General features: G+C 40.7%; 1 protein-coding gene across 1 annotated transcript in view; it reads left to right on the forward strand.

Annotated features, from left to right (window-relative positions):
• The window catches only part of LOC137630594 (U8 snoRNA-decapping enzyme-like), a 54,821-nt gene that overhangs the window by 21,497 nt on the left and 6,706 nt on the right, over nucleotides 1-26,618 (forward strand). Inside the window, exons 2-4 of the mRNA XM_068362170.1 lie at nucleotides 3,457-3,615; nucleotides 6,687-6,842; nucleotides 13,688-13,798. Of these exons, the coding sequence (XP_068218271.1) occupies nucleotides 3,457-3,615; nucleotides 6,687-6,842; nucleotides 13,688-13,798 (426 nt within the window). The remainder of the gene's footprint in view (nucleotides 1-3,456; nucleotides 3,616-6,686; nucleotides 6,843-13,687; nucleotides 13,799-26,618) is intronic.

Below are 26,618 nucleotides of genomic sequence, written 5' to 3' on the forward strand. Positions count from 1 at the left end.
GGGGTTAGCCCTTTGGGCAGAAGGGGCCATTCTCTAGAAGGATGCCCTCCAAAGGGTCGTCGACGGCTTCCCCCGGCTTCTTCAGTCAATCCTTTCTTGTAAGGAAAGCATCTGAGACGCGAGTCCCGTCATCGACCTCTCAGCTCTGATCAAGTTTGTTGATCAAACTTCGTTCAGCGTGGAACAGCAGAATCGATCAGACTTGTAGCGAGATCACAAGACTCCATATGCCCTGGATCGGAGTGACGGGTACTTCCAGGTCCCATTCCATCCATCTTCCAGGAAGCACTTGGAATTCAGCCTAGACAACAGATGTACCAGTTCAAGATGCTGTGTTGTGATCCTGCCACAGCATCGTAGGTTTTCACCAGAGGACTCGCCCTGATATCCTCATGGCTACTCAGGAGCAGGCTGTCATCTCCTTCTCTTTCTGGAGGACTGGCTAACTCCGGTAGTCTCGGAATCGACCTTCTTCGACACCGAGACAAGCTTCCGGGACCTTACCAAGATCTAGGGATCATGGTAATTCGCGAGAAGCCTTCTCTGCTTCTACCTCAACATCTGGGCTATCTAGCCGAGTCGCTCCGTGAGCGACAATTCCACGGTACTGGCGTATTTCAACTAGCAGGGAGGTACATTTTCATACATTCGCATCTTGCAGTAGAGATACTGAGATGAACCGAAGTCCACTCAATACCACTATTGGCTCGCTCATTCTGGGCAGAGGAATGTACTCTCCAACAATCTGAGCAGAGACTCACAGATAGAGAATACCTGGGGGTCTTTGGCCCCTAGTAACCAGCAAAGTCCTGACCTGGGGGACCTACTCACGACAGCCTGGAACTTCAAGCTGCCGCTGTACTATCCCCCAGTCACAGACCCCAGGACTTTTTGGCAAGATGCCTTCCTATAACGGTGGGACAGCATCGGCGCCTACGTCTAACCTCCATTTTGTCTGTTGAAAAGGGGGCTCAATGAGACCAGATTGTTGGTCAACCTATCGATGACCCTGAGAGCTCCGCTGCAACTTTACGCAGAATGGTTTCTGGACCTTCTGCATCCCCTGGCAGAACTCCCGGAAGAGCTTCTTCCACGACACAGGCTACTCAAACAAACACACTGCAACATCTATCACAAGCCATAGCATCGCTTCGGCTTCACGCCTGGAGACTATACGACACCTCCTCACAAAGAGGCACCCCGCAACAGTCGCGGAGTGGAGGTCCCGTCACCTGCGAAAGTCATCCGCAGGGGTCTACCAGGCGAAGTGGAGAGTCTTCTGTGGTTGGTGTCGTGGGAAAGGTACCTCTCCTTGATGCCTCTACTCCAGCAATAACGGAGTTATTGTTTATCGGCGGGAGGAAATTCGATTTCCGCTCTCGGCAGTGAAGCCTATCGCTCAGCCATACCCTGGCCTTCAGGCTGAAAGGAATAGACATTTCCTTCCCGCTGGATCTTTCTTCGCTCATGCGAAGCTACGAACTTACCTGCCCCCAGTCGGAGTGAGACCTCCTCCATGGAACATGGTTCGGGCTCTTAAGACCCTTAAGAGATCTTCTTGCGAACCATTACATCAGGCCTCTAATCGTCGCCCGTCTTGGAAGACGGTGCTCCTGCTCGCTCTGGCCTCGGCCAAGTGTGTAAGCAATCTTCATGGTCTCGTACGACTCCGCCCTTTCAGGAGGATAGGGGGAGGTAACATTCAGGTTCGTTCCTGAGTTGGTTTCTAGGCTCAGAATCTTTGAGTCCCGGACCTTCGGTTCGACTCCTTCAAGATTTCGAGTCTCCACTCTGTAACAGATGACCCAGACCTTCGCCTACTTGCCAGTAAGGAACCAGAGGGGTTATCTTTGAGAACAGCTGCAGTTCGTCCTCACGTGCAAGCCCGGTTTGGGAGCATAGGAAGGACGCAGGGGAGGGTCACCAAGTATGCCTTTTCAGCCCGGATTCAAGGGCATTCATCTCGACCTGAATCCAGACCCTCCCCCGTCACGTCGCCCTACAGCTCACTATGTCAGATACATCGGAACGTCCCTGGCCTTCAAGAGGGACTACTCTGTGACGCAGGTGCTACAAGCTGGAGTCTGGAAGCATCTAGCGACCTTCGCAGCCCACTTCCTGCAGAACGTGACCTACAGGAGTATCGATCCGTTTCTATCGCCCTGTGGTGGCTACACAACAGCTTGTCTGACCTCAGGCTCCTTTTGGACAGGTAGCAGAAGGTTGAGGGCATTGTTACCGGGTTTTAGACTGCATGAACGGAAGAAGTATGTCTGGCCCTTACTTCTTTCTTCATCCTCCCCTCTCCTGGGGAAAGCAGCATCCTGGTCTCTGCATAGCTGACCTCAAACCTCTGCAGGTAAACCTTGCTTCCTTGTGTTCCGAGTATTGAGATAATACTGTCGCGTCCCCCATACACTGACGAGGTGGTATTGGGAACGTCCTAAACTAGAGTTCCGTCTAAGAACTCCAGGTCAACTGCCTAGGACGAGTCACACTTTATTCCTTCACACACAAGCTTATGTAGGCCACACGTTCCTTGCAGAGCAAGGAACTTGTGAGGTGCAGGGACTTTTTCTCGAGTGCGGCTCACTCAGATTCTGAGTCCCCGGGTAAGCCAAAGCCAGTAAGGCTGGGGACTTTCCACCCTTCCTAAGGGGCAAGTCACCCTATATAATTAGCGTGGTTTGTATTTCGGTTACAGAACAAATGACAAATTCGGAGATAATTTGTATTTTTCTCCTAACCATACAAACCTTAGCTATTTATACATATTTGCCCGCCAGCCCTGTCCCCCAAATCAAGTCCTACCTCTAAGTGAAATGAGACATTTCACATGTGTGTGAGGGGGGAGGGGTAGCAAGCTACCCCTCCCCTACCCCTGCTAACTAGCGCGGGGGTAGTAAACCCTCGTTAAAAATGTAATGGCTCTTCAATTTCAGCTACGCCGAAAGTAAACCCTAAGTAAATAGCTAAGGTTTGTATGGTTAGGAAAAATACAAATTATTTCCAAATTTGTCTTTTTTCTAGGGCCTTCTATGATGTGATGGTGTACTGTGTGGTATATTTGAGCACATTTGCCTTTCCTTATGTAATTATTTTAATTGGTTGATGTTATTCTTATTTTGTCTGATTTATCAGTTTATGTCCAATGCATATGGTAATTTTTATTCAATGTTATTTATTGTTTTTTACATATTTTTGTCTGATGAACGAATTTTTTTTTATCTATATTTTGCTGTTTTTAGATACTGTACATCATATACTGTATTTATTTCATTTGAGGAGAAGCTAGTTGCTTGTATGAGTTCATGGTCATTTTGTTAGTCTCATGAAAATATCCTCACTGATTAATGAAAATAATGAAACATGCTCTATTAAAGTTTAGCATTTACAACAGCAAAATCCAATTTTTTGTTCTTTTGAATACTTTATTAATTTTCCTAGTTATTTCAGATACCAAGATGTCTTCAGATTCACACTGTTACAAAGAGCCTTATATCATATGCAGATTCTTTAAAATACCATTCTACGTACCAACTGGCAGCTCATGCGTGCATATGGGCTCCAACGCAGCGTGCCAGTTTGTTTGGTGAACTGAGAGCTTTAGTAATGGTAAATGTCTAAAAGTGTTTGTCTTGAATAATCAGCTTATCAATAGAAGGATATACTATTATTTTGTTCCTGCACAAATACAAACCCTCCTCTATTTATAGGGGTACAGTATTACTTTTGGCAAAGCTGAAAGATGAGTCATGATGATTTTTAGTGAGGGATAACAACCCCAACCGCTAGTTAGCGGGTGGGGGTTGGGGTAGGGCGAACACCCACTTTACTTTCTGGCTCAGTAGAGGACGGTCATACTGCTGCTCTCTCCCACAAAGACTTGCCATTTGATTGTTTATACACTTCATTATTTTTTTATTCGTTTTATATATATGTTACATATTCGTGTTTTTATATGTATGTAACTACTATTATAGTTGCTGTTTGTGTGTCAGCGTATTCTGGCGGTCTCCGCTGCAAGGGAGTCGTCATTGTGTTGATACTATTACTCCCTTACTACACCTCTCCCTCTTTTGTGGGTGGCCGGCAGATCCTTAGTGGGTGTATATCTTTCCTGTTCGTGGGTTAGGTGGCGCTCCCGATTCTTTTTTCAGTTCTTAAGTTGAATTTAATAACTGCTTGTAATTTAACTTTTCAGCTCTCGACTCTTACCTTCCCCTTGCCTGCGGTGGGTCAACGGCTTTTCTCAGCTGGCGGAGGGAGTACTTAGTCTTATATTGTCCGCTCCCTCTTGAGGAATTTCCTTCCAACTGAGGGTGGAGTTTTTCCCCGAGTAGTCTTTTAGAGTGGATTTATGAACTGTAATTCATCATAAGTTTTATTTTTCCTCAGATAGTGATACCGTTCTTCTTCGTTTGGTTAAAGCAGCCAACGTAGGAAGCAGATGCGTTCTTTCCTGTGAAATTGATCACTCCGGTCACTGTCATATGCTACCTGTGGTAGCTCGTGAGCTGCCCGCTGGTTATGAGGTAGCACTCAATGCCGACATTCAACTTGAACAAGGCTTATTGAAGGGAAGCAGAGAGTTCTGCCTGGAGGTTTGTCTCTAGGGGTTGGAGAACCTTCCCTTACGAAGGAGAGTTAACCTTCCTGGGTGTTGGGCTGCTTTCCCTTCCGAGGGAAAGCTTCCCTTCATCAGTTGTTTAGCAACCTTCCCTCTTTTGGGGAGAATGGCTGACAGCTCAACAAAGATTTACAGCTGCTATCTCATCACCAAAGACTGTGCTTCTCTCCCTTGGGCTGGTGGAAAGCAAAGTGCAAAGCAAGGTCCTTCTTTGGCAGGAATTGTCTCTCATCCGCGAAAGATTGTTCAGTGTCCAACACGTGATGTATGCCTATGTTTTTTTCCCACTGGACGGGGAAAACTAGTTCTATGTAATTTCCTCCTTTGGGAGAACTTTACTCTCGTTCATGAGAGAAACCTTGTTCAGCTTTTTATGATAGAGCAGACTCCCTCTCCGAAGCTTCCTGCTAGACGTTCTCCTTCGGCGGTCCGTCAGGAGGAGGAGTTTCTGATCGCTCTCCTCCCTGGGCTTTCTCCTTCCACTGCGGTAGGAGACGCCCTTTTGAACCTTCGGGTTGTCACAGGTGTTGCAGCAGCCTGTCGGTCTGACCTTGGTCTCATACCCGACGCCAAAGACGTTGCTTTTAAGAGATATACTGGGGGAAAATTGTAGTACCCTGAACTTGAAAAAATTTATACAGAGTACTGTATTGGTTTATATCATGAGCTTTGAATAATTTTATTAATTTATTTTTGTAATCATTTTAATCCCTCCTTAATTTGCATTTAGATATAATTGTATGAAAGTTGTGAGATTGGTTTTAGAAGTTGAAATGATACCAAATGTGAGAGTATGGATATGGTTGATTAATTTGATGGCATTCCAGAGAGTGGTGTTCGCAGAGATACTGTCAGTGAAAACTGGTTGCGCTCGGGGGTTCTGGTTGTCCGAACTGCCGAGACAGCTGCTTTAGAAGCTTACAGGTGTTCAAGAGTCAAAGGAAACACACAAGAGCATCAGATAGGAAGTTCTGAGAAGGTGTATCACATCACTGATTCTCTTGCAAGGATGGAAGAAGCAAATTCTGGTGAAATTTCAAGTCCTCCACCTATATACTCCAATGTGAAACAAGATATTTGTCACTTCCTGGCCAGCAGTGTTGGGGGCAGATGCGGTGAGCAACCTCCCGCTTTCTTCTTGCGCATGCACTGTGTTTATCCAGCATGAAGCATGGCGCAATCAACCAAAATGCTGATTGGCCGGTCGTAGAAAACATGATTAATATAAATGACTCAGAAGTTTGTATCCTGGTAGGAATAAAGAACTGTGCATTCCATCATACTCTTTATGAGGGGGAGGATGGATATTTACAGGCAAACCTATAAACATGTTTATTGCGTACTTGACAGATTTATTAGTTTAAGAAAGAGATTTTCTTTTGCAACAGTCTTGTTGCTCGGGCTGTGAACCTAACAGTACTTCTGACCCTGGCTTGCGAGATGTCTAGGATGCTATTTTCTGTACATTTTTAGTTCCAAGATTAGCACTCCCAGAATTTTAGCAAGCCAATTTGGTAATAGAGGCTTCCTCCCACCTCCCACCTAAGAATGAGTCTTCTATTAAAGGACAAAGGTTTGTATTCGTGTAGGACCACATCACCCATTTGAGAAGAAATTGGTATTTTTCCTAACCTTATTAACTGGGGTCCCTTAACTCATCTTCACTTCCCTTAAAAGTCCCAGATGCAATCATACGGATTGATCAGAGTATCAGTAAGAGCCAGGGAAGTCCCTTCCCTGCCACTGGACAGTAATTATTGGCTACTGCTGACACCTCGTCATAAGTCTAAATTGACGAGTTCCAGCTGCACTTAAATCAATCTCCTATTCAATGACTCAGGTTTGTATATTTAGGAAAAATACAAATTAATTTATAATTTATTATTTTACACAAGTTTTGCTATTGGGTGATATTTAAGTCTTTGAATAAATTTTTGTTTTATACAAGTTATGCTATCTGGTAGTTTTTTATTTTACACAAGTTTTGCTGTCAGATAATATTTAAGGCTTCAAATTACACTCAATACTGATGTATATTTTCTTTTCCCCCAACGAGATGCATCTTCGATTTGATGGTACATTTGGTTTTCCTGGTGGCCTTATAGAACCTGGAGAAGATGCAGTTATTGGAGTAAATAGGGAGATGGCAGAAGAAATTGGATGGGACTCTGCAGTACATGCTGTCACTTGGGAAAATTACCATAGCAGCCAGGTTGGGAGCATGAATGATTTTCTCTTTCTATTTTTATTATTTTGACACCATTGCAAGTTCTTTGCATCATCTCGTAATTCTAATATAATCCTTCGCTGAAAGAAACTTTTGTTTGTTCTTACACAGATACAAACCCTCCTTTAATAAGTGTGTGATCTCAGCAAAGCTGGAAACTCAACTGTTAAGATTTTATAACAAGGTGTTGGTTGTTACAAGCTGGTGATGGGGAAGACCCCAACCCCTGGGTGCAACTATATTTGGCTAATGATATTTCTTTCATTTCAGTTTGATTGGTTGCTTTTAACAATGGAGGAACCACATGTTGATATGCAGTCCTGACCTGGCATTTTTAGAGTGTAGGTTTGAAGTATTTATGAGCAGAAGCTCATTGGATCTCCATTCATCGTACCCTTCTTGCAGAGGCCATAACTGTAAGTACCGTATTTCCCGTGTGATAAGACGCTACAAGTGGTAAGACGCACCCTTAAGTTAGCAAGGCAGTTTTAGAGAAAAAAAATAAGGATTTTAAAAACTTCGAAATCCATGGTCAGCGATTCTAGTATGATTATTGTCTGCTGGCACAGTAACTTTTCTTATTTTGGGTGTATTATGAAATGCTCTAGTTAATATCTATTAGCTATATGTCGATGATCCCAACTCTTATAAGAAACAAAGTCAGTCATAGTTTCCACCAAAACTACACGTTTGCTCATAGTACTTGGTGTTTCAAGTGTTGTTTACATGATGAAAGCAGTGTTGCCAAAAGTTTTTTATAAAGTTTTGGTAAAGATGTAAAGTTCTAGTAATAGTTCCAAAATTCCTCATATACCCTATAAATTTTCAAACAAAATGTAGTTATTGATTATAGAAATCTATAAATTCTTTTAAGTGGAATACTTTAGCTACTGTTTATGTGATTCTGGGTCTAGTTACTTTTCTGCCAACTTGGTAATACTGCACTCAATTAACAGAAGTTTTTTCCAAGGACGTATTGAACAACTGTCTGTTTGTATTATTTTGGAACTCGGGCAACAAAGTCATTATCAATATATTGCTTTATTACAAAGTATCAACAAAATATGATAAAATAGATATATACTGAATAAACAACTAATATATCATGGTGTCGTCTGCTACAAGACCAACAGTTAGCATGTTTACTTGTGGAAGTGGGTTAGTGAGTCATCAGCTGATTACCAAAATGAAAAAAAATAATTTGCTACTGTACTTCGTTAAATGAAGTGCAATATAAAAATGAATGAATTTATATTATATGAATGACAATTGTAGGTTTATATTCTATCTCTCGTGAGTTTGAGTGCTTGTATGTCAATAGTTTGGTATTTGAGGTGTCAAACTCCCCTATACAACTTTTTTTTAGTGTTAAGACGCAGGGTGATTTTGGGGGGCATTTTTCGTGGAAAAAGGAGCGTCTTATGACAGGGGAAATACGGTAATCATTGCCCTACAAGGAAGGTAAATCGTGGCCTTCATCGCAGTGGCTTAAGGGGGCCGGCCAGCTAATGCCATTTTTTAAGGACAGGACTTTGTCATTCATACCACTTAATAAAGGGACTTAGGACATCTCCAAACTGCATAAGATTTTTGCCTCTGACCTTCGGTTTTGTGACGCCCTGGCGATGTCCTTGCCTGATTTGATGGAGGTTTCACTTGAAACCAAGTTCCCTCATTCATGATCACTCTCCTACAATTTTATGTCCACAGGACAGTAAGCTCTGTGGTAATACTCATTGTCCTTGAGAGTATGTTAGTTATTGAAAACTATATGATCAACGAGCAGGAAGCCATGGTGAAAGTCTTATATATGTTCATTGAGATGTTCCCCAAATATCTTTGTCTATTTGTATACTTCTGCAGGCTGTGGTTGTACAAATAGATATAGAGAAAAGATATACAATTTGCTGTCTTTACTTGCCTTCAAATGATATTTTATATAATAATTTAGTAAAGGGTATTCAATAACTCCCTCAACCTTTTCTTTTACTTGGAGATTTGAATAGTAGGCATCCTTTATGGGGCAATGTTTTAGCAAACACAAGGGGGAATACATCATCAATAGTGGAAAATGAAGATTTGTGACTTGTTAATACAGGAGACCCCACACTTTCATGTTCAGACAGGTACCCTGTAATGCATTGACCTTTCAATTGCAAGCTCCAACTGCCATCTCGATTTTGAATGGAGAACGTTAGATGATTGGCATACTGTATTAGTTGACCATGCTCTAATCATTATAAATACAAACACTCCACCCTTACAGAGATCACCACAATGGAACCTTGACAAGGTAGATTGGAATAAATTTCAGGAGCTAAATGAAATTGAAGGGAATGCAGAACAGTTAGAAAGTGTTGATGACACCATAGACTTATTGAATGGAACTTTACAGACAGCAGGAGTCATTCAATTCCAAAGAACACAGGTTTATTTAAACGACAGCCAGTCCTTTGGTGGTCATCAGAACTAACTGCCCTGTACAAAGCCACAAGATCTTTTAACTTGACTTCACCAAAGTCGTACCGAAGAGAATTTAATTACCATATTTCCCTTGTCATAAGACGCACCTTTTTTTTTTTTTATGAAAAATTACATGTAAAACCACCCTGCATCTTAACACTAAGAAAAAGTTGTATAGGGAATTTTGACAAGCCTCAAGCAACCAACTAATGTCATACAAGCACACTCACTCACCAGACCTAAGGTATAAACCTACAATCATCATTCATATGTAATGATTTCATTTATTTTATATTTCTCTTTATTTAATGAAGTACAGTTGCGAGTTATTTATTTTTTTTTTTTTGATATTCAGCTGATCACTCGCCAACCCTCTTTCACAAGCAAACATGCTGACTAGTGGTCTCCTAGCAGATGGCGCTATGACTTATTAGTTGTTTATGCAGTATTTATCTAATTTCTCATATTTCATTGATATTTTGTTATAAAGCAATATTTTGATACTGACTTTATTGTCTGACTTCCAAAATAATACAAACAGACAGTTGCTGAATACGACCTTGGAAAAAAACTTCTCACTGTTAGTTGAGTGCAGTGTTAGTGGAGTTCAGTGTTACCAAGTTAGCAGCAGAGTATCTAGACCTAGAGTCACATAAAGTAGCAAAAGTATTACACGTAGAAATATTTCTAGAGACTCCTTTGATCAATTAAGTTTGAGTGAAAATATGTATGCTATTTGAGGAATTTGGGAGATATTACTTGAATTTTACTTTGTCATTGTGTGAATGTGTATGCAATATGAGGAATTTGGGAGATATTACTTGAATTTTACTTAATCATTGTGTGAATATGTGTATGCAATATGAGGAATTTTGGAGATATTACTGGAATTTTACTTTGTTACCAAAATCTGATTAAGAACATTTGGCAACACTGCTTTCATGTAAACAACACTTGAAACACCAATCACTAAACATGTTGTTGTGGTCTTAACTTTGACTGGTTTAGTGGTTTCTTATGTGAATATGCCATAAAATTGGGATAATGTTTGTGCAGCTAATTAATATTTAACGTAACATTTCATAGTACTGTATACCCAAAATATGAAGAGTTACTGTCAGAACAAAAATCATGATAGAGTCGCTTACTAGGAATTGCAGATAAGATAGCTAATAAAATCATCAATTTCTTTTTTCCTAAAACTCCTTTGTTAATTTAAGTGTGCGTCATACCACTTCTAACGTCTTATGACACGGGGAATACCGGTACTGTATATACAAAAAATTTAGAGCACAGTTCCGCCGTGCAATGAAAGAAGCTAGGTGCCAGGTTTGATTATCTTTTGTCTTCTCAGTCAACAGCAGAACACCACCATCTTCTGTAAGGAAGAAAGTAAAAAAGATAGGCAAATTTACCCCAACTCACCAACAATGTTGAAGATGAATGATCGAATGATCAGTATTTGACTGGAGCAACTGTAGTTAGCAATGTCCTCGCTGATCATTTCTCTGATGTACCATGCAAATGTGGAGCAGCTCCTGGTCACCTGTATAGAGCATTGAAGAACAGAAAATTTTAAGTTTTACAACAGGAAAGGAGGAATCTTACAATGCAACTTTTATTGAAAAATATTTTGATTCCGCACTAGCTATTTGTAATGATACAGACCCTAGTTCTGATGGAATTCCATACGCAATAATTAAACATGTACCTGTTAATACTAAGTTATTTATTTTAAGTATTATTAACAGAATATGGCATGATTACAGTTATCCAGGTATTTGGGGACTAGCCTTTATTTTAGCATTTTTAAAACCTGGTAAGGATAAGTTTTTAGTAGCAAACTATCGACCAATTGCATTGACATCTTGTCTATTTAAGATCCTGTAGAAGATGGTCAATGCAAGACTGGTGTGGTATCTAGAGAAGAAAGTTATTTTATCACCTATCCAGTGGGAATTTAGAAAAAGGCACTCAACGACTGATGTGATGGTACATGAGTCCCCTATTTATGAAGCTTTTGCATCCAAACAGCACCATGTAGCAGTCTTTTTTACCTTGAAAAGGCATATGATACTACATGTAGATATGGTATACTTTAAACTATTCATAATATGGGATTGCGAGGAGAGCTACCATTTTTCATTCAAGTGTTTGTTTCAGAGACTTTTTTCAAGCTAAAGTAGGTAAAATGCTGTTAGAGAGGAAATGTCAGGTAGGAGTTCCCCACAGTAGTGTGCTAAGTGTAACCCTATTAGCATTAGCCATTAATGGCATGATATCTGTTACTCCCCAAGACATTCTCTCAATGCTCTTTGTTGGAGACCTCTCCATATCATTTGCTGAAACTAGAATGTCGAAGGTTGAGAGAAAACAAATATCAAATGATAGAATCATTCAGTGGACAGATGTGAATGGATTAAAGTTTTCGACAAGCAAAACTGTTGTTGTCCATTTCTTTTGTTTTTGAGGAGTACATCCAGACCCGGATATATACATCAAAGGTCAACGGATCCAATGTGTAAGTGAGGCTAGATTATTAGGGTTTATATTTGATTGTAGACTTATATCGTTTCCTCCCTTAAAAGCTTTAAATGTTAAATGTTCTTGAGGCTTTGAATCTTTTAAAAGTTTTGTCCCATACACCATGGGTGTCAGACTGCAAAACTATTTAAAATTATATAAGGCCTTAATTTTTTCCAAAATTAGTTCTGGGTGTGAAATATACTCCTCAGCCACCCCAAACCAATTAAAGATTTCAGATTCTATACACTATACTGGTATCAGGTTGGCCACGGGAGCCTTTAGAACTTCGCCTATCCCAAGCCTCCTTGTTGATACTGAAAAATTACTTTTAGGCCTTTACCAAAAGTCTTCTATTGTTTGGTATTGGTTTAAGTTGCAAAGACTTCCCAATTCTTTAGTCTTATCAGACTGCAAACCTTACAAGGCACGCAACATACTTTGAGTTACACCCAAAATCTCCTCAACCTTATGGTTTTCAGGCAAAACAATTGGTACATAGAGTATAGTAAAAAGTCGGAAAAGCTGGTCAACATGAAGGAGCCGATACACCATGCAAGGCTAAATACCCTCCAGGATAGCCACTTCAACTGCAGGGAGGACAGTAAGGATGGTTTTGAGAAGAAAAAGAATCAGAAAAAGGAAAAGACAACTTCTTGATAAACCACTAGGTATCCATGGCCCTTCTATTAAGCCTGCCCAACACACCATTTAAAAAAAAACAAGAGGAAGAATAAAAAAATAATAAGATAGAATAGTGTGCCCTAGTGTACCCTCAAGCAAGAGAACTCTAACCCAAGACAGTGGAAGACCATGGTACAGAGGCTATGGCACTACCCAAGATTAGAGAACAATGGTTTGATTTGAGAGTGTCCTCCTAGAAGAGCTGCTTACCATAGCTAAAGAGTCTCTTCTACCCTTACCAAGAGGAAAGTACACTGAACAAATTGCAGTACAGTAATTAACCCCTTGGGTGAAGAAGTGTTAAGTATCTCATTGTTGTAAGGTTTATGAGGAAAGACGAGAATATGTAAAGAATAGGCCAGACTATTATGTGGAAGTGTAGGCAAAGAAAAAATAAGCCGTGATCAGGGAGAGGGATCCAGTGCATTACTGTCTAGCCAGTCAAAGGATCCAATACCTCTCTAGTGGTAGTATCTTAACGGGCGGCTGGTGCCCTGGCCAACCTACTATAAAAGTTATATTAAGGATACTCGTGCCAAGAGTTAGAATTCTGGAAACCTGTGGTTAATTCTCTGGGAGTATCACTGTTGCCAAGTATCCCTTAGAAAGCTGCCTAAAGGAACCTTCCATCAGGACGGCATGGCCATATCACCCAAAAATAGATTTTTCGCTTTGCTCAAAATCCGTTTTTTGTAACAATAATGCTAGTATCAGAGGTAATAACACATTTTCTTTGTAGCCTAAGGGAAATGTGTTATATCCACATTAAAAATGTTGTTAGATGAGACATAGGACCTATGTTATTGTGACAACCATTCAGCAGCCTTTTCAAATTTTTGTATGTACATAAAGTTACTACTGTAACAGTCATTCACTAACTGCTTCAATTTTGTGTGCACATAGGATTACTACTGTAATAACCATATAACAACTGCTTCAATTTTGTGTAAAATTACTTCTGTAATAACTGATCATTAGCTGCTTTAATTTTATGTCTACTTGAAATTATTATATAATACCCTTCCAGCAGCTCCTGCAGTTTTGTCTCCCCTATCTGCAGTATTGTTAAACCAAGGCACTTGTGAAATTAGAAAAAATGAAGATTGTAGGAAACTGTTGTGCAAATATTTTTCTGATGGCATTTGATTATTTATTTACAGGTGGATCATGATAAAAAGTTGGTGCTACACTTCTTTATAACTAAAATAACTGAAAGTCAGTATGTTGCCTTGGAAAAGAAGTGTCTTTCAGCGCATGAATATGGAAATGAGGTAAGGTTGCAATATTTAAGATACTTGCATGTAGTACAGTAATATGGTACTATATTATAGTGTTAGAAAATAAAAAAGTAATAGTATTGAATTGTAGTTTGTGTTAAAAAGGGGAAAGTAATATGGTATTTTATTTTAGATTATAGTTGTGTCAAAAAAATGGAAGCTATTGCAATATTTGTCCTACCAGTAGTAGGACTGTTTATGAAATTAGGTTGGACATCTGGTTAAAACTTAATTTATAGAAAAGATATTTTAATTGAGGATTGAACAAAAACATTGAAATTAAATATTTATTATGATATGCAAATTAAAAGTATTCTTTTTTTTTTGGTACAAAAACAAACTTGAGTTCTTTACATAGGAGAGGTACCAGCAAAGCTGCAGAACACAGTAGTTAAAACTTTTATAACGAAGTAGATTTACTGGCAGGTGCAGGGAAGCCCCATCCCTCTGCTTGCTCACTAAGTAGTCGCTTTGATAGTAGCCGTCAGTAAAACGGACCTTCTTTCACTGGCTGCAGATTTTGACAGCTACTCTACATTTTGCCCTTGCTTTTCACGGGTTCATTCTTCATGATTTCGCTGATTCGTGACACAGAGAACTGTATAACATATTAAATAAAAAAAGTCACATTTACGGGTTCACGATAAGTACTCTCGTAGTCTGACGATTTCAAACCAAACTTGTTCCTGTGCACCCAGCATCCTTCACGCTATTTCCCTTTTTACACAACACAACACCTCATCTCTCGCTCACTCGGCCTCTGTCTTGCATCATCTCTCCTTGCGTGAACATCTCCTGCTTTGGCCCTTTTTCAGAAGAATCATGTTTTGATGTAAAAAAAAGAAGTAATGTATTTGTATACAGTAGTGCAGTACATACTCTTGTACACTGTATATATCTACTGGGCAATGAACTTTAGGTATGGGATTCCCTACAGTACTGCACAAGACACGACGCATCAGGAGTTGTATCATGCTTCACGGCTGCGTAAAACTTCGCACAAACTTTGTATAAAATATGTACACTCAGTGAATTTTAACTATCATTGTATACATATTGTAGATTACCAAATCACAGTAATGTATAGTATTGTTTATTAACTATTCAGTACAGCACTATATGCAAACACTAATGTACTCTACAATATGTAAATGTAGGCTGCCTTTACGGTGAGTTTTCAAATGGGAGCGAGGCGTCCTGCCGAAAACAGAGTACACTTGCAGTACAGTACAAGTGTTACCTTAGCTAATTAAGCTGTACTGCAGTGATAGTACTGTACATATATTACAGTAATACACACTACAGTATCATTGAGTGTTATATTAGATAGGAATGAGAGTGGTTCGTTGTTATAAGCATCCCAATGACTAGTGTTACGTAGTATCCTGTACCGTATCCTTAACGTGTATAGTACATAGTACTGTACTCATGTGCACATGTATTGTACACTTACTGAAATGTGTTTATTCATTGAAAGAATGCTTATACAGTGATATAAACCAAGTAAAAGCAATATTAGGCAGTACTGTGTTAGTTGGCCGCACATAGGCAATGGGCAGTGAATTGTTTGGTTAGGAGTTAACCCTTCCGAGAGCAGCAAGTATTTGCGGATTCTTGCATTTTGTGTGTCTTACCTAATTGCCAAGAGCAAGGGCTGAGAGTATTTGTTTTCCTTCTTATTTTCTTTTGAAGGCTACTCTTTCACACTTGTTCTCGGTATTGATGCTAAAAGCATCCTGGAACATTGTCCTTTTGATCTGAAACTTGCTTAATGATAGTATGACTCCCATGACTTAGAATAGCTGCCCAATATACTACCGTTGAGTTAGACTTCTCTAAAGTCAGAAGGAAACGTTATCGTGAGGAACAAGCTTCTTCCTGAAGGAATCTCATATCCTTTTTTGGATACACTCATTCACAAGCAATTCTATACGTATCTCAGCAAGTGGTATTGAATTAACGTTCCCCAACTGAGTCTTTCTCTCTCCTGAGCATGCTAGCTCCTTGGAGTGTGTGCATGTCTTTCTTCAAATATGCTGGCATGGCTGTACTGAACACACGTGTAGGGTGACTAACCTTACTAGACCTTTGGGGTACGCTCAGTGTGCATCACTCTTAAGCACCTCGTAAGATCCAAGACATACCACTACAGTGAGTACATCCAAGATTGAGTGCAGATTTGAATTCTCTTTGAGAAGAGACTTGAATGCTTGTGAGAGCTAAAACACACACCCTAATGTGTACGCTCTCCGGCTTGCACGCATAATTATGACAGCCAGATTTATGCAGCAGACTCCTACCCCCCTAACTACTGGAGTCATGACTGTCGAGGTCCAGTTTTTCTTTGGGGTGATCCTTGAACTCTATTCCATTGTAGATTGAGATTACCCAGAGTAGTTTATTTGCTTTGTCAAGTCAATGCTTGGAAAAGCAACTGGATCCAAATAGTGTACATATTAGTAGTCTAATTTTCACTATATTGTAATGGATTCATATAATTGTGTGATCCTTTATCTTAGAATACTAAAGCAGCCTAGAAGTAGGTGACTGGTTCCCTCTTTTTTTTTTGAAGGGTCTGACCAACTTTCTTGGCATTACCAACAAATGGTTAACTTTAATTATTTCTTCATTGACTACTATTTTAGTGTGATCCTTTTTTCTTAAGTAACTACTGTTCTAGTGTGATCCTTGTTTCGTAATTGACTACTGTTCTAGTGTGAGCACTGCTTCCTACATTTCTGAGTTTTTTCCTGTGTATTAACAACCCTTTTCTACTGAATCTCTCATTCTTTTTAGTACAATATTTATATAGAATTTGCCTTCCATGATTGACTTAAATTCTTGTCCATGGAATCCTATTATATGAATGTTTTCTTGGTGCTAAGTTAAATTAGCTCTTTGGCATGCTTAAGCAGCAAGCATGTCATGTCTACCCATCAACTAAGGTAGTTTTATACCGGTATTTCTTATTTTTATCTATTACAAGATGATTGATAATTGATTTATCACTTTTATTTCCATCACGGTATAGTACTGAATAACTTGGCAGTCCCAATGCAAGGTCACGAAACAAAACATAAATAAAGTCTGCCAAATTAGATTACAGTATTAAACTCATGATTCCTTTCCTATGTTTTTAACTCCGCTCCATTTGGGTTGTCATTGAACCCTTGTACACTTGACTTCCCTCTCGATTATACAACCCGTCATTCTCTCTCTGTAGTGTTATTATTCTCTTGACTGATTGTTATTGAATCCTAGTATACTTGACCTTGTATAATGACTTCAAGGACTTTTCACATTCTTTCATCTATCTTTTTTTCATCCTCATGGTAATATTCTTTTCCCCTTGAGAATCCTTCCAATTGTAAGTCAGCTGGGGTTTTGAGGATGTCAAGACTTCAAAAGGTGCTTTTCTTCATTACACAACTCCTTACTTAAGGCCTTGTAAATGAATATTTGAAGACCTTGAAACATTGGTCAGAAATTTCTTTTAGTGGATAAATATAATTTTGTGGACATGTTTCTGTGGGTTTTCTCTTCTTATATAAATGGCTATTTTGTCCAAATAACATTATATTGTTTTTCCCCAATGAGGGTTTAGTGTACACGAGGTGCACTGTAGGCTTTAGTTACAGGTCTATGAACGTTCCTTCGCCCTTTAGCTACACTCTCTTTATTTTCCTTCTACTCTATTTCTACTCTAGGTTCCTTTCTTTCATGTTGCTGTCTAACCTGTTATAACTAGCTTGAAAGGTTTAAAAGTTTAAAGACTACTCATGAATGGCAGAGGCAAGGGACAGTGACATTCCCCAATCAACTAGGTCAATGCCCTAGGGACTGACCATATACTGTATATATATATATATATATATATATATATATATATATATATATATATATATATATATATATATATATATATATATATATATATATATATATATATATATATATATATATATATATATGATCATTGCCCAAGCTAGAACCAAGGAGGGCCAGGCAATGGATGCTGATGACTCAACAGATGGTGAGGGTGCAGCGACCAAAGGGACTAACGACATTGAGCGGGACTCGAATCTTAGTCTGCCATTCACCAGTCAGGGACGTTGCCACATAGGCCACCACAACCCTAAATACCATAAAAATACTTCTCTCTACCCCAAGATTTTCTAAGGAAAATATATATTAAGAAAATTCTGAAATATTTTGTGTTAATAATTATATAATGGCATAATATTGATACTACTTGTTTATGCCTTTATTCTACTAAACATTTTGAGGCTTAGGATTATTGGCCTAGCATTTAATTACAGAAAATCCTCAACATACAAACTTAATAGGTTCTAAGAAGCTGTTTGTAAGTTTAATTCTATTAAACTTTTGTCTTAGGGGAGGCTTCACCAAACTCACATGCCAACAATTTTCAGCTGAAAAAGTTAACAAATAGTCGTACTTCATGTTGTAAATGTCGTTTTGCCTACTGCATTAAATAATATGATATTGTTTTATCACTGTATTTCATTATGAATTTTTGATACAGTATCAGATTTAGGTTTTCAGTTGGATTTGTGTTCATATTTCCACATGTATGTAAGTTGAAGACCTTCTGTATTACATTCACTTAAGTGACTTTCTGTCATAAGAAAATCCCCCTTTATATAGTGTAATGTTGTCTTTAATTGTTTCAGTGAATTTTAACTGGTATTTATCATGTTTTAATCATCTAATCCACTGGTTTCCTATTGGAAACACCCCTGCCTTTGCGTTCGAGACCTGCTCAAGCTCGATAGTTTCTTGTAGTGTCTCCAACCCCACTCTCCTTGTGAGTTAAGGTTGGGGGTTTTAGGGAGCCTATAGGTTTACCTGCTGAGTCATTCTATCTTATTTCTCTTCATGCTTTTTTAAGTTTTTATAGTTTACGTATGAAAAATCTATTTCAATGTTGCTACTGTTCTTAAATTATTTTATATTGCTCATTACTTTTCTTGTAGTTTATTTATTTCCTTATTTCCTTTCCTCACAGCTATTATCCCTCCTGGAGCCCTTGGGGTTATAGCATCCAGCTTTCCCAACTAGGGTTATAGCTTAGCAAGTAATAATAATAAAAATAATTTAAGTAGCTAGTTTTTAAACATTCTAGATGGTATTATGAGGGAGGAGAAGGAATGGAGAATCCAGAGAAGGCTAGGCTAGTGGATTCAGATGACAATAGAAGGTAATGTTTAGGCTAGTGATTGGTTCATTCATTCTGAGATGCTAATGCTACTTCAGACAGTAGTAATGTTTCTACCCTACCTTACCCAGCTGCAACCCCAATAGTAACATATGTGGCGCTAAGGGTTCTGGTTTACAATCTGGTGAAAGTTTTGGTGACACAGTGTATTATAAATTTGAGAGCTTCCTTTCAAGCTTCAACACCTCAATTTTGTCTAGATCCTTCTATTGCGAAACCTTCACTTTTCTGACTGACACATTTGTTTAACATGCTATCGTACCCTGCCGTTGTTACAGTGTGAAAAATATTGCTTATCAAGTCCTTAGCCTTAAGTTGATATGAGAGATTCTAGCTGCACAGCTTGCTAGTGGGGATAAATAGGTATCACTATGGATGACTTTGACCTACTATGCATTTCTTGGCCGTGTCCAATTGATTTTCGCTGATAAAATCCTACCAAAACATCGGATATGGGTCACATGTTGGAAATAGGTATTTGAAGACACAGCCTAATTGGCAAAAATATGCAATAATGTCTAATGTGAATAATAAAGGAACTTACCAGAGTAACTCTAAGAAATTGAAAGGGTAACTTAGCTAAATTTAGACGCACCCAGGGAGAGACTATGTAGACGTTGTTACTGAAGGCCCTCCCACTTATTGATACTCTACTGTAGTATGGCGTAGTTACTAGAAACTCCAGTCGTATAGTCACTTTTTGGGCTCAAGCCATGACGTCCTGATGGAAGGTTCCTTTAGTAGCTTCCCAAGGGGATATATGACTACAGTGATATTCCCAGAGAATCAAACCAAAGGTTTCACAGAATTCTAACTTCTGGCATGAGTACCCTTAAGAATACTCTCAAGGGTATTGTATATAATCAGGGGACGTATTCTTGACACGCCACATGGCAATCTGCACCCCGAATAGCCTTTACGCTTCGAGGGGGATACGTGGCAGAATTAGAAGGGTAGCCACAATAGAGGTTACCCTGGTTCCCCAACTACTGTACTATCGTATCATAACCACGCCAACTCCCTCTGGCGGTCATTCCTTTATTTGTAGCGACTCGCTATGCTGGTGTTCCCTGTTGATCTGACGTTTTCGATCGATTTCTAGGATTCTTTATGCTTTCTATGGCTTCTTTCTCCATCCGGAAAATTGAGTATTTATTCTTTACAATATGTATTTTAGTTCCAGCCTCACAATGAATTAGTGTAATTATTGTGTTTGGATCTACGCCGGTCATAGGTGTCGCCATAGGCGCCGTCGTTCATTGGGCATGTATTATTTGGTTAGCAGAACGACTCTCCCGGTTTAAATAGCATTAATTGTTATTATGAAAGCTATTTAGGCATTTTATATTGTAAAGATATTTATATTCATAATTTTCCCTTTTTCTGTGTCGATCGTATATGTCAGAGTTTTGGTGATTTTAGGTAACCAAGATCTCGCCTTGTCTAGGTATCACAACCTAGACAACATATACTTTCGGCATTTCCCCGGTTACCCTTGTGTTTTGGTTATCATTCTTTGGAGATTGATATCTCCTGGAATTATATTAGCCGTTACTAGTCTCGAATAGAGATATATGGGTAATCTCTCTTCCCTCTGAGAGTAGCCTTAGGCTACAACTCTCTGCGTTGGCCTTGAATTTCGAATTCAGGCATGACTAGCCTTGAGTTTTTCTGTTTCATCCCTTAACAGCAGACGGCAAGTTTTGGGATTCGATCAGAACCTCAGAGTATTTAGTCTTTTTTTCGGCAGTCGGTCGGCTGGGTGATTGCATTCCCCTTCTGGCTGAGCTGCTGGCATAGGAGGCTAGCCCTCCCTAGATCACACCTGAAGTGGTCGAATGTTGCCGCCACCTTCTCCCTGTGGTCTAGTAGACTAGTCCTATGCTCGCAGGTCCTAGGCTGTAGAGTAGTATACTCTTGTGGCGTAGGATGGCGCCGGCATTGGAACTCTGTTTCTCCCTTGTTGAGAGGAACGGCATGGACTGCCGTCCCCTTAACTGTATTAGCACCTCCTAAGCTGGAGAATAGAAGATTCTCCTGCCGCTTGGGGTTGTGCCGGTACTGAACAGAGTTTCTTCAAGGTGTGTAGGTCCAGCAACATTGCCGGCCCCTCCCATACCTCATATAGGACCCTATCCCCCCCCCCTGTTCTTTTACGATGGCCGAGCCATTATTTTTCCTGAGCCGGCGTCGTGCAACCTTACCATTGCCGGTGAGTTGCTGGAGCCGGCCAGACCCCCTCTTCTCAGCTGACGGCTGTCGGTGACTGACGGCTTCTGGCGGCCATGACGGCTGTGGGTGGGAGGTCCCTTTTGTCACCAAGGTTCTCCAGTTCTCCCTTGAACTGCTGGCCACAACTTCTGTTGTCGACGTGTTGCTCTGGCCGGCAGTAGACCGGCACAGATAGGTACTGACTCAATGGGTAGCATGCCGACTGTACTAGTGCTGCTGGAGGCCGGCCTACAGTGGTAAGCCGGCAATAGTACTGTGGCTAGATGGAAGCCTGATTGTTACATTCTCCCCTTCCATTTGAACCTTCTTTTCAGAGACAGGCAGTAAAATTAGACTTTTACATCCTTTATTACTGTATACATACACAGTAATAGATAGCCTTCACTCCATGCTTTCCCTCTCTCTCTCTCTTAACTAGCATGCCAGATGCTCCGGCAAGAGCTAGCTAATCCGGCAACATGCCGGCTGAACTACAGTATATGTCTATACAGGTAGTCAGTATATTTGCAGTATAGTATATACGGCAGATGGAAAACTAACGTATATATTAAACTAGTAGTTATTTCCAATATATCTTAGGTATCCCTGCCCAGGTTTTTGCTGAACACAATCCTATATTGATAGAATAGTATTTTGTCAATATTCTGATTTGAAATCAGTTTCCATTTACCCTACAATATTAAATTTCGTAAAGGGCTGGTGGTGTAACACCTCTAACCCTAAAAGGGAAGAGCCCTTATCCCTGAGTTTCCCTGATCAGGAAACTCCCTGATTTAATATTGTAAGGGAGGTCACAGCAAATAGATTGGTTAGGATACACAAATATATGTCTTTTGTCTTTTCTAATCAACGTATCTTTGGTACCCTCGTGCGAGCTTCTGCTGGTACCGTTCCTATATCGAAAGAATGGCATTCCTTCGATACTCTGATTGTGTAATCAGTCCTCCTTATCTCACAGTGTTGAGTATAAGGGGGGGACAATGCTTTGTACACTTCCTTACACCTAGGTGTTCGACCCCCTTTTTTTTACCAGGAATTCCCCAGTTCGAGGAATTTCCTTATCTTAATACTGAGGGGAGGTAACAGCATTGGCTCGCAGGGGATACACGGGTATGTGTCTCCCACTATCTCTTTATAGCTTTCTGTCTGTCAAAAGATGATTATTTTTGCAAATTGTTTATCAGTGTGATAATCAATTGAATACTCATTTTTGTTCTCCTTTCCTTACAGGAGGGACACCAGATGATGCATTGCAGTCTTTTGCAGTTATAAGAGTGAGTATTTTCATGGCCATAATACATGCAGGTTCATGCCCCCAGCAATATTATTTCCAAATCCCCAACCCCGTCTGAGACCCTCTGACCTGTAAGTAGGCCAGACCTTACTGTCGAAGGTTTCAAAAAACGCAAGTTAATAGAATTTGGTATACAGCTCTTAACATTTACACATTTGGCTGTGAGATTTCTAAAATCTCTCCGAAACCATACCTACCTGTTTTACAGCTTCCTAAAGGACATCCTGTCCCCTATCCCTCCTTTCTCCACTCCAGTTCGTGGAGAGGAGGTGAGGATGGGGGTAAACCCTCCCCTCTCGCTGCCAGTGCATACACGATGACAGTCTCAAGCTGTCGAACTACGGTTGGTTTGGTTTCAGAAGTTATTACAAAAATGCGGTTCAGTTGTGATCTCGCAAAATTTTGGAAACTCTACGGGAATTGAATCGAAGATTTCACTTATTCATTGCGATAACTGGCAATTTAGTGTTCCTTTTGAAGGTTTTAAGGTCTTCAAGCTCCCCCAAACCCCCCAACCTTACCTCACAAGGATGGTAAGGTTGCAGATACTAATGGCACTAATGAATCTGAGCAAGACTCGAACCCCCGACTGGCAAACACCAGGCAGAGACATTACAATCAGGCCACACCTTGTAGTGATAACAACGACGGCAGTCATTGATTCAATGTCACATCTGACTCCGCTGCCAAGAGCTGGCAGTGTGTGCCCTTGGTCACCACCCAGTCAATAGCTGAGTTGGTATGCCTTCAATCGGCAGCCCGCCGATAACCGGTGGACTGCCGACAGCCCGAGGGGTCGCCAATGGTTCAGAGGGCTGCTGACTATGCGTATAGTTTTCACCACTACCCAGTCACATTGAATACTGGCTAGAATGTTGTGACTTCTGTCAGCGACCCGCTGACAGCCAACAGGTCAATGACATGCCGGAGAACTGCCAGCCATATCGGTACTGAAGTACTGTGCCAGTTAACTTACCCCCAAGTACTAGCCTTGATGGTAATATGCCAGTTGTATAGGTGTATACAATACCCTGTACATCTGTAGTATAGGACCATATCACAGACAGAAATCTTTGGTACATAACCATACAATAGAATGGTTTTCCAGTAAGCTGTGCTTCTGAGCACAATCTCTTGCTGAGATCTACCTGGTTTGGGGAATACACTTCCTCCCCCTTTTTTCCTTACGCTGACTCTTCATCAGCCTCTTTGATTCTCATTATTAATTCCCTGGATGTAGGTGCTGCTTACGCTACTCTATCCTTATGGGCTAGAATCTTCCATCGGGCCCTTCTTAAAAGGGGATGCCCTAGAATCAATAATTAGGAAGACCGCAGCAGTTGGCTGGAAGGATTCACACGTATGTGTCTCTCCTATTCTTTTCCAGCTTACTTATCCTAAGCTTTATACAATAGAAAGGAATCTTCTATTACAGTGCAACACTGAGAAGCTGATATAGACAAATGGTCAGGTATGACCTAAAAGGAGGACAGTTCTCCTTGGGATGTTAAACAGCATCCCACAGTTACAATGACCGTTGTTCCACAGACGGTCAGATATGTACACCTTCTGATCATGCGAAGCAAACAGACGCTTATGGTAGGAGGGAAGTTCCTCCTGGATCACTGGACCTTTGATCCTTGAATCCAAGGCCTAACCAAGATGAGACTAGAATGGACATGGACATACTTCCACCATCCTTTCCTCAACTCTTCTTACATTCCAAATCCCCTGGAAGGGTGTACCTTAGAGCTCTAGAGCATACTAGTGGTAAGGAAAGTAGAGTCCATCGATTTCCAAGAAAGGCTGTTTAGTGTTCACGTGAAGGACTCAAGAAAACTCTTGTGTCATTCTGGACTTGGCGCCACTCAACAAGTTCCAAAAAAAAAAAAAAAGCAAGTTCAGAATGTTAATCCTTCTGAACATAAGGACCTTATTCAGTAAGGGGTGTTGACAGTCTGGCCATACCTGAAAGATGTCTATCGGCAACTTCCAGTCAGTCACCCCCGCCCCTCCTACCTAGGATCTAAGTTACAGAAGATAACATATATCCTAGACAAGATTCTCGTCAGACTAGATTTAGTCCTAGGATCTTCACGGAATTAGCAGACGCAGTCAAGTGAAACCAAGCCTAGAAAGAGTTCAGGCAACAATGGCCCTGGTCGACAGGCTGGGGTGGGCAGCACCTGAAACGACTGTCTATGAGCATCCATGGAGATGATCCGGCCCCGGAACATCGGGGATGCAAAATAATTTTAAGAAGTCTCGATTCTCTCCAGCTCAGGGTCTTCAATGTTTTTAAAAAATCATTGAAACCTGTGGTCACCCTAACACTCCTTTCCTTTGGGGATGTGAAAGGAGATCGCAAGGTCTGTCAAGAGACTATTGTAATCAGTCAGGATTCCATGACGCTAACAGGGAGGAGTTTTAAACTCTCTCCAGTTCACGATAATGACAGACCCAGTGCTATGTGCACAGCTGTAAGATGTGTTGAGAGGCTGGAGAAGATACGCATCAAACGCTCGAAGAGATCTAGCAGGACCAATGATGGTCATTCCCTCTTCGCTTACCCTACAATGACCAAAGGCCACGGGCCCGTAGGCCATTTTAGCCCTGTAATGGTTTGAGAAACTCTCTCCACATAGATCAGACCTCCTCAGGCTGATCTGGGGCATCGAAGCGATAATGAGGCGTCGAAACTGTAGAGGATAAGGGACATATCATTTCATTAGGGAATGTTAGCCATCCCTTCCTTAATGGAATGGCACCTATCAGCAGCTCGTTTATAAATGATCTGCAAGGTGACAGCGGATGCTCTTCTTGGGTTCAACCCAATAGAGTTGGAATGGTACACAGACGCAGACCCATTCCCTCCCAGATGGGAACAAGTCCCCGACCTGCAGATTGTTCTCTTCATCTCGAGTGTCATCAAGATACTATCTCGATATATAGCCCCATACGAGGATCCTCTAGTGGAGGTAACAGACATCGTGTCTCTAGAATAGAAGTGATGGACTTAGAAATTCCTGTTCAGCCCATCAAATTTCCTCTGGAAGGCCCTCTACATGCTGAGACCCTTCCAGGGAAGAGGGGCTCTGTTGGCTCCCAGGTAGCCCAAGAACACCCCGTTCCCTGTAACGAAGGAACTGAGGCTGAGGCTGGTCCTAGTTATGCACCTAGGATTATCCAGGAGGTTCAGAAGTTTTCTGCCTTCGACTTATCACAGTACACCTGATCCCTTCATCTTATGAATTCCTTGCCCTTAATGGTTAGGAAAAAGACTGGAATTTCAAAAGGCAAAATAGAATTCCTTGAAGAATACAAGTCTAGTCAACTAGAAGACAATACGAGTCCTCTTGGGAAAAGTAAGTTGCCTTGTACAGCAATAGGGACCAAAAGCAATCTCATGATCTTCTGCCTGTCCTTCTCTGTCCACCCCTATATTCAAGGTCTGGCGGCCAACAGCACGATGGCCTTTGAGAAAGGAGGCAGTGTATCCTTGGATACTATGAGAAGTCTAGGTCTTCGGACTTATCCCCATATAAACCCTTAAGTAAGCACCAATGGAAGGGCCGACTTTGCGAGAGAGGTCACTTGATTGGATCTTTGGATCCATGGACCTATATCTATGTGCAAGTCAGCCCCGACTAGACCTCTTCTATATGCCCTTTAAATGGATCTGACGAATGAAATCTTTAATAAGATTCCAAAAACGTGCAGGCTAAGGCCTGCAGCGCCACTAAAGCCCATCTCATGGTCTTTGGACAAGGTCCTACATTATGCCTCACCTGTGAACAATGAGGATTGTTCCCTCAAGGATCTAACCTAAAAGGTTATTTTTCGGTTCGCTATAGCCTCTGGAGCTAGAGTTAGTGAAATAGTAGCCCTATCTGTGGATGAGGGCCACATTAAGTGGGAGAACTGCATCTCTTTCCTGATCCAACCTTTCTCACTAAGGATGACCTACCCACTAAGAGATGGGGTTCCTGGAGAATCTGCCCTCTGAAGGAAGATGTCTCTCTAGGTCTGCTAGGTTGTATAAGGTCTAT

Source organism: Palaemon carinicauda, chromosome 38, assembly GCF_036898095.1.
Source record: "Palaemon carinicauda isolate YSFRI2023 chromosome 38, ASM3689809v2, whole genome shotgun sequence".
Taxonomy (NCBI): Eukaryota; Metazoa; Arthropoda; class Malacostraca; order Decapoda; family Palaemonidae; genus Palaemon; species Palaemon carinicauda.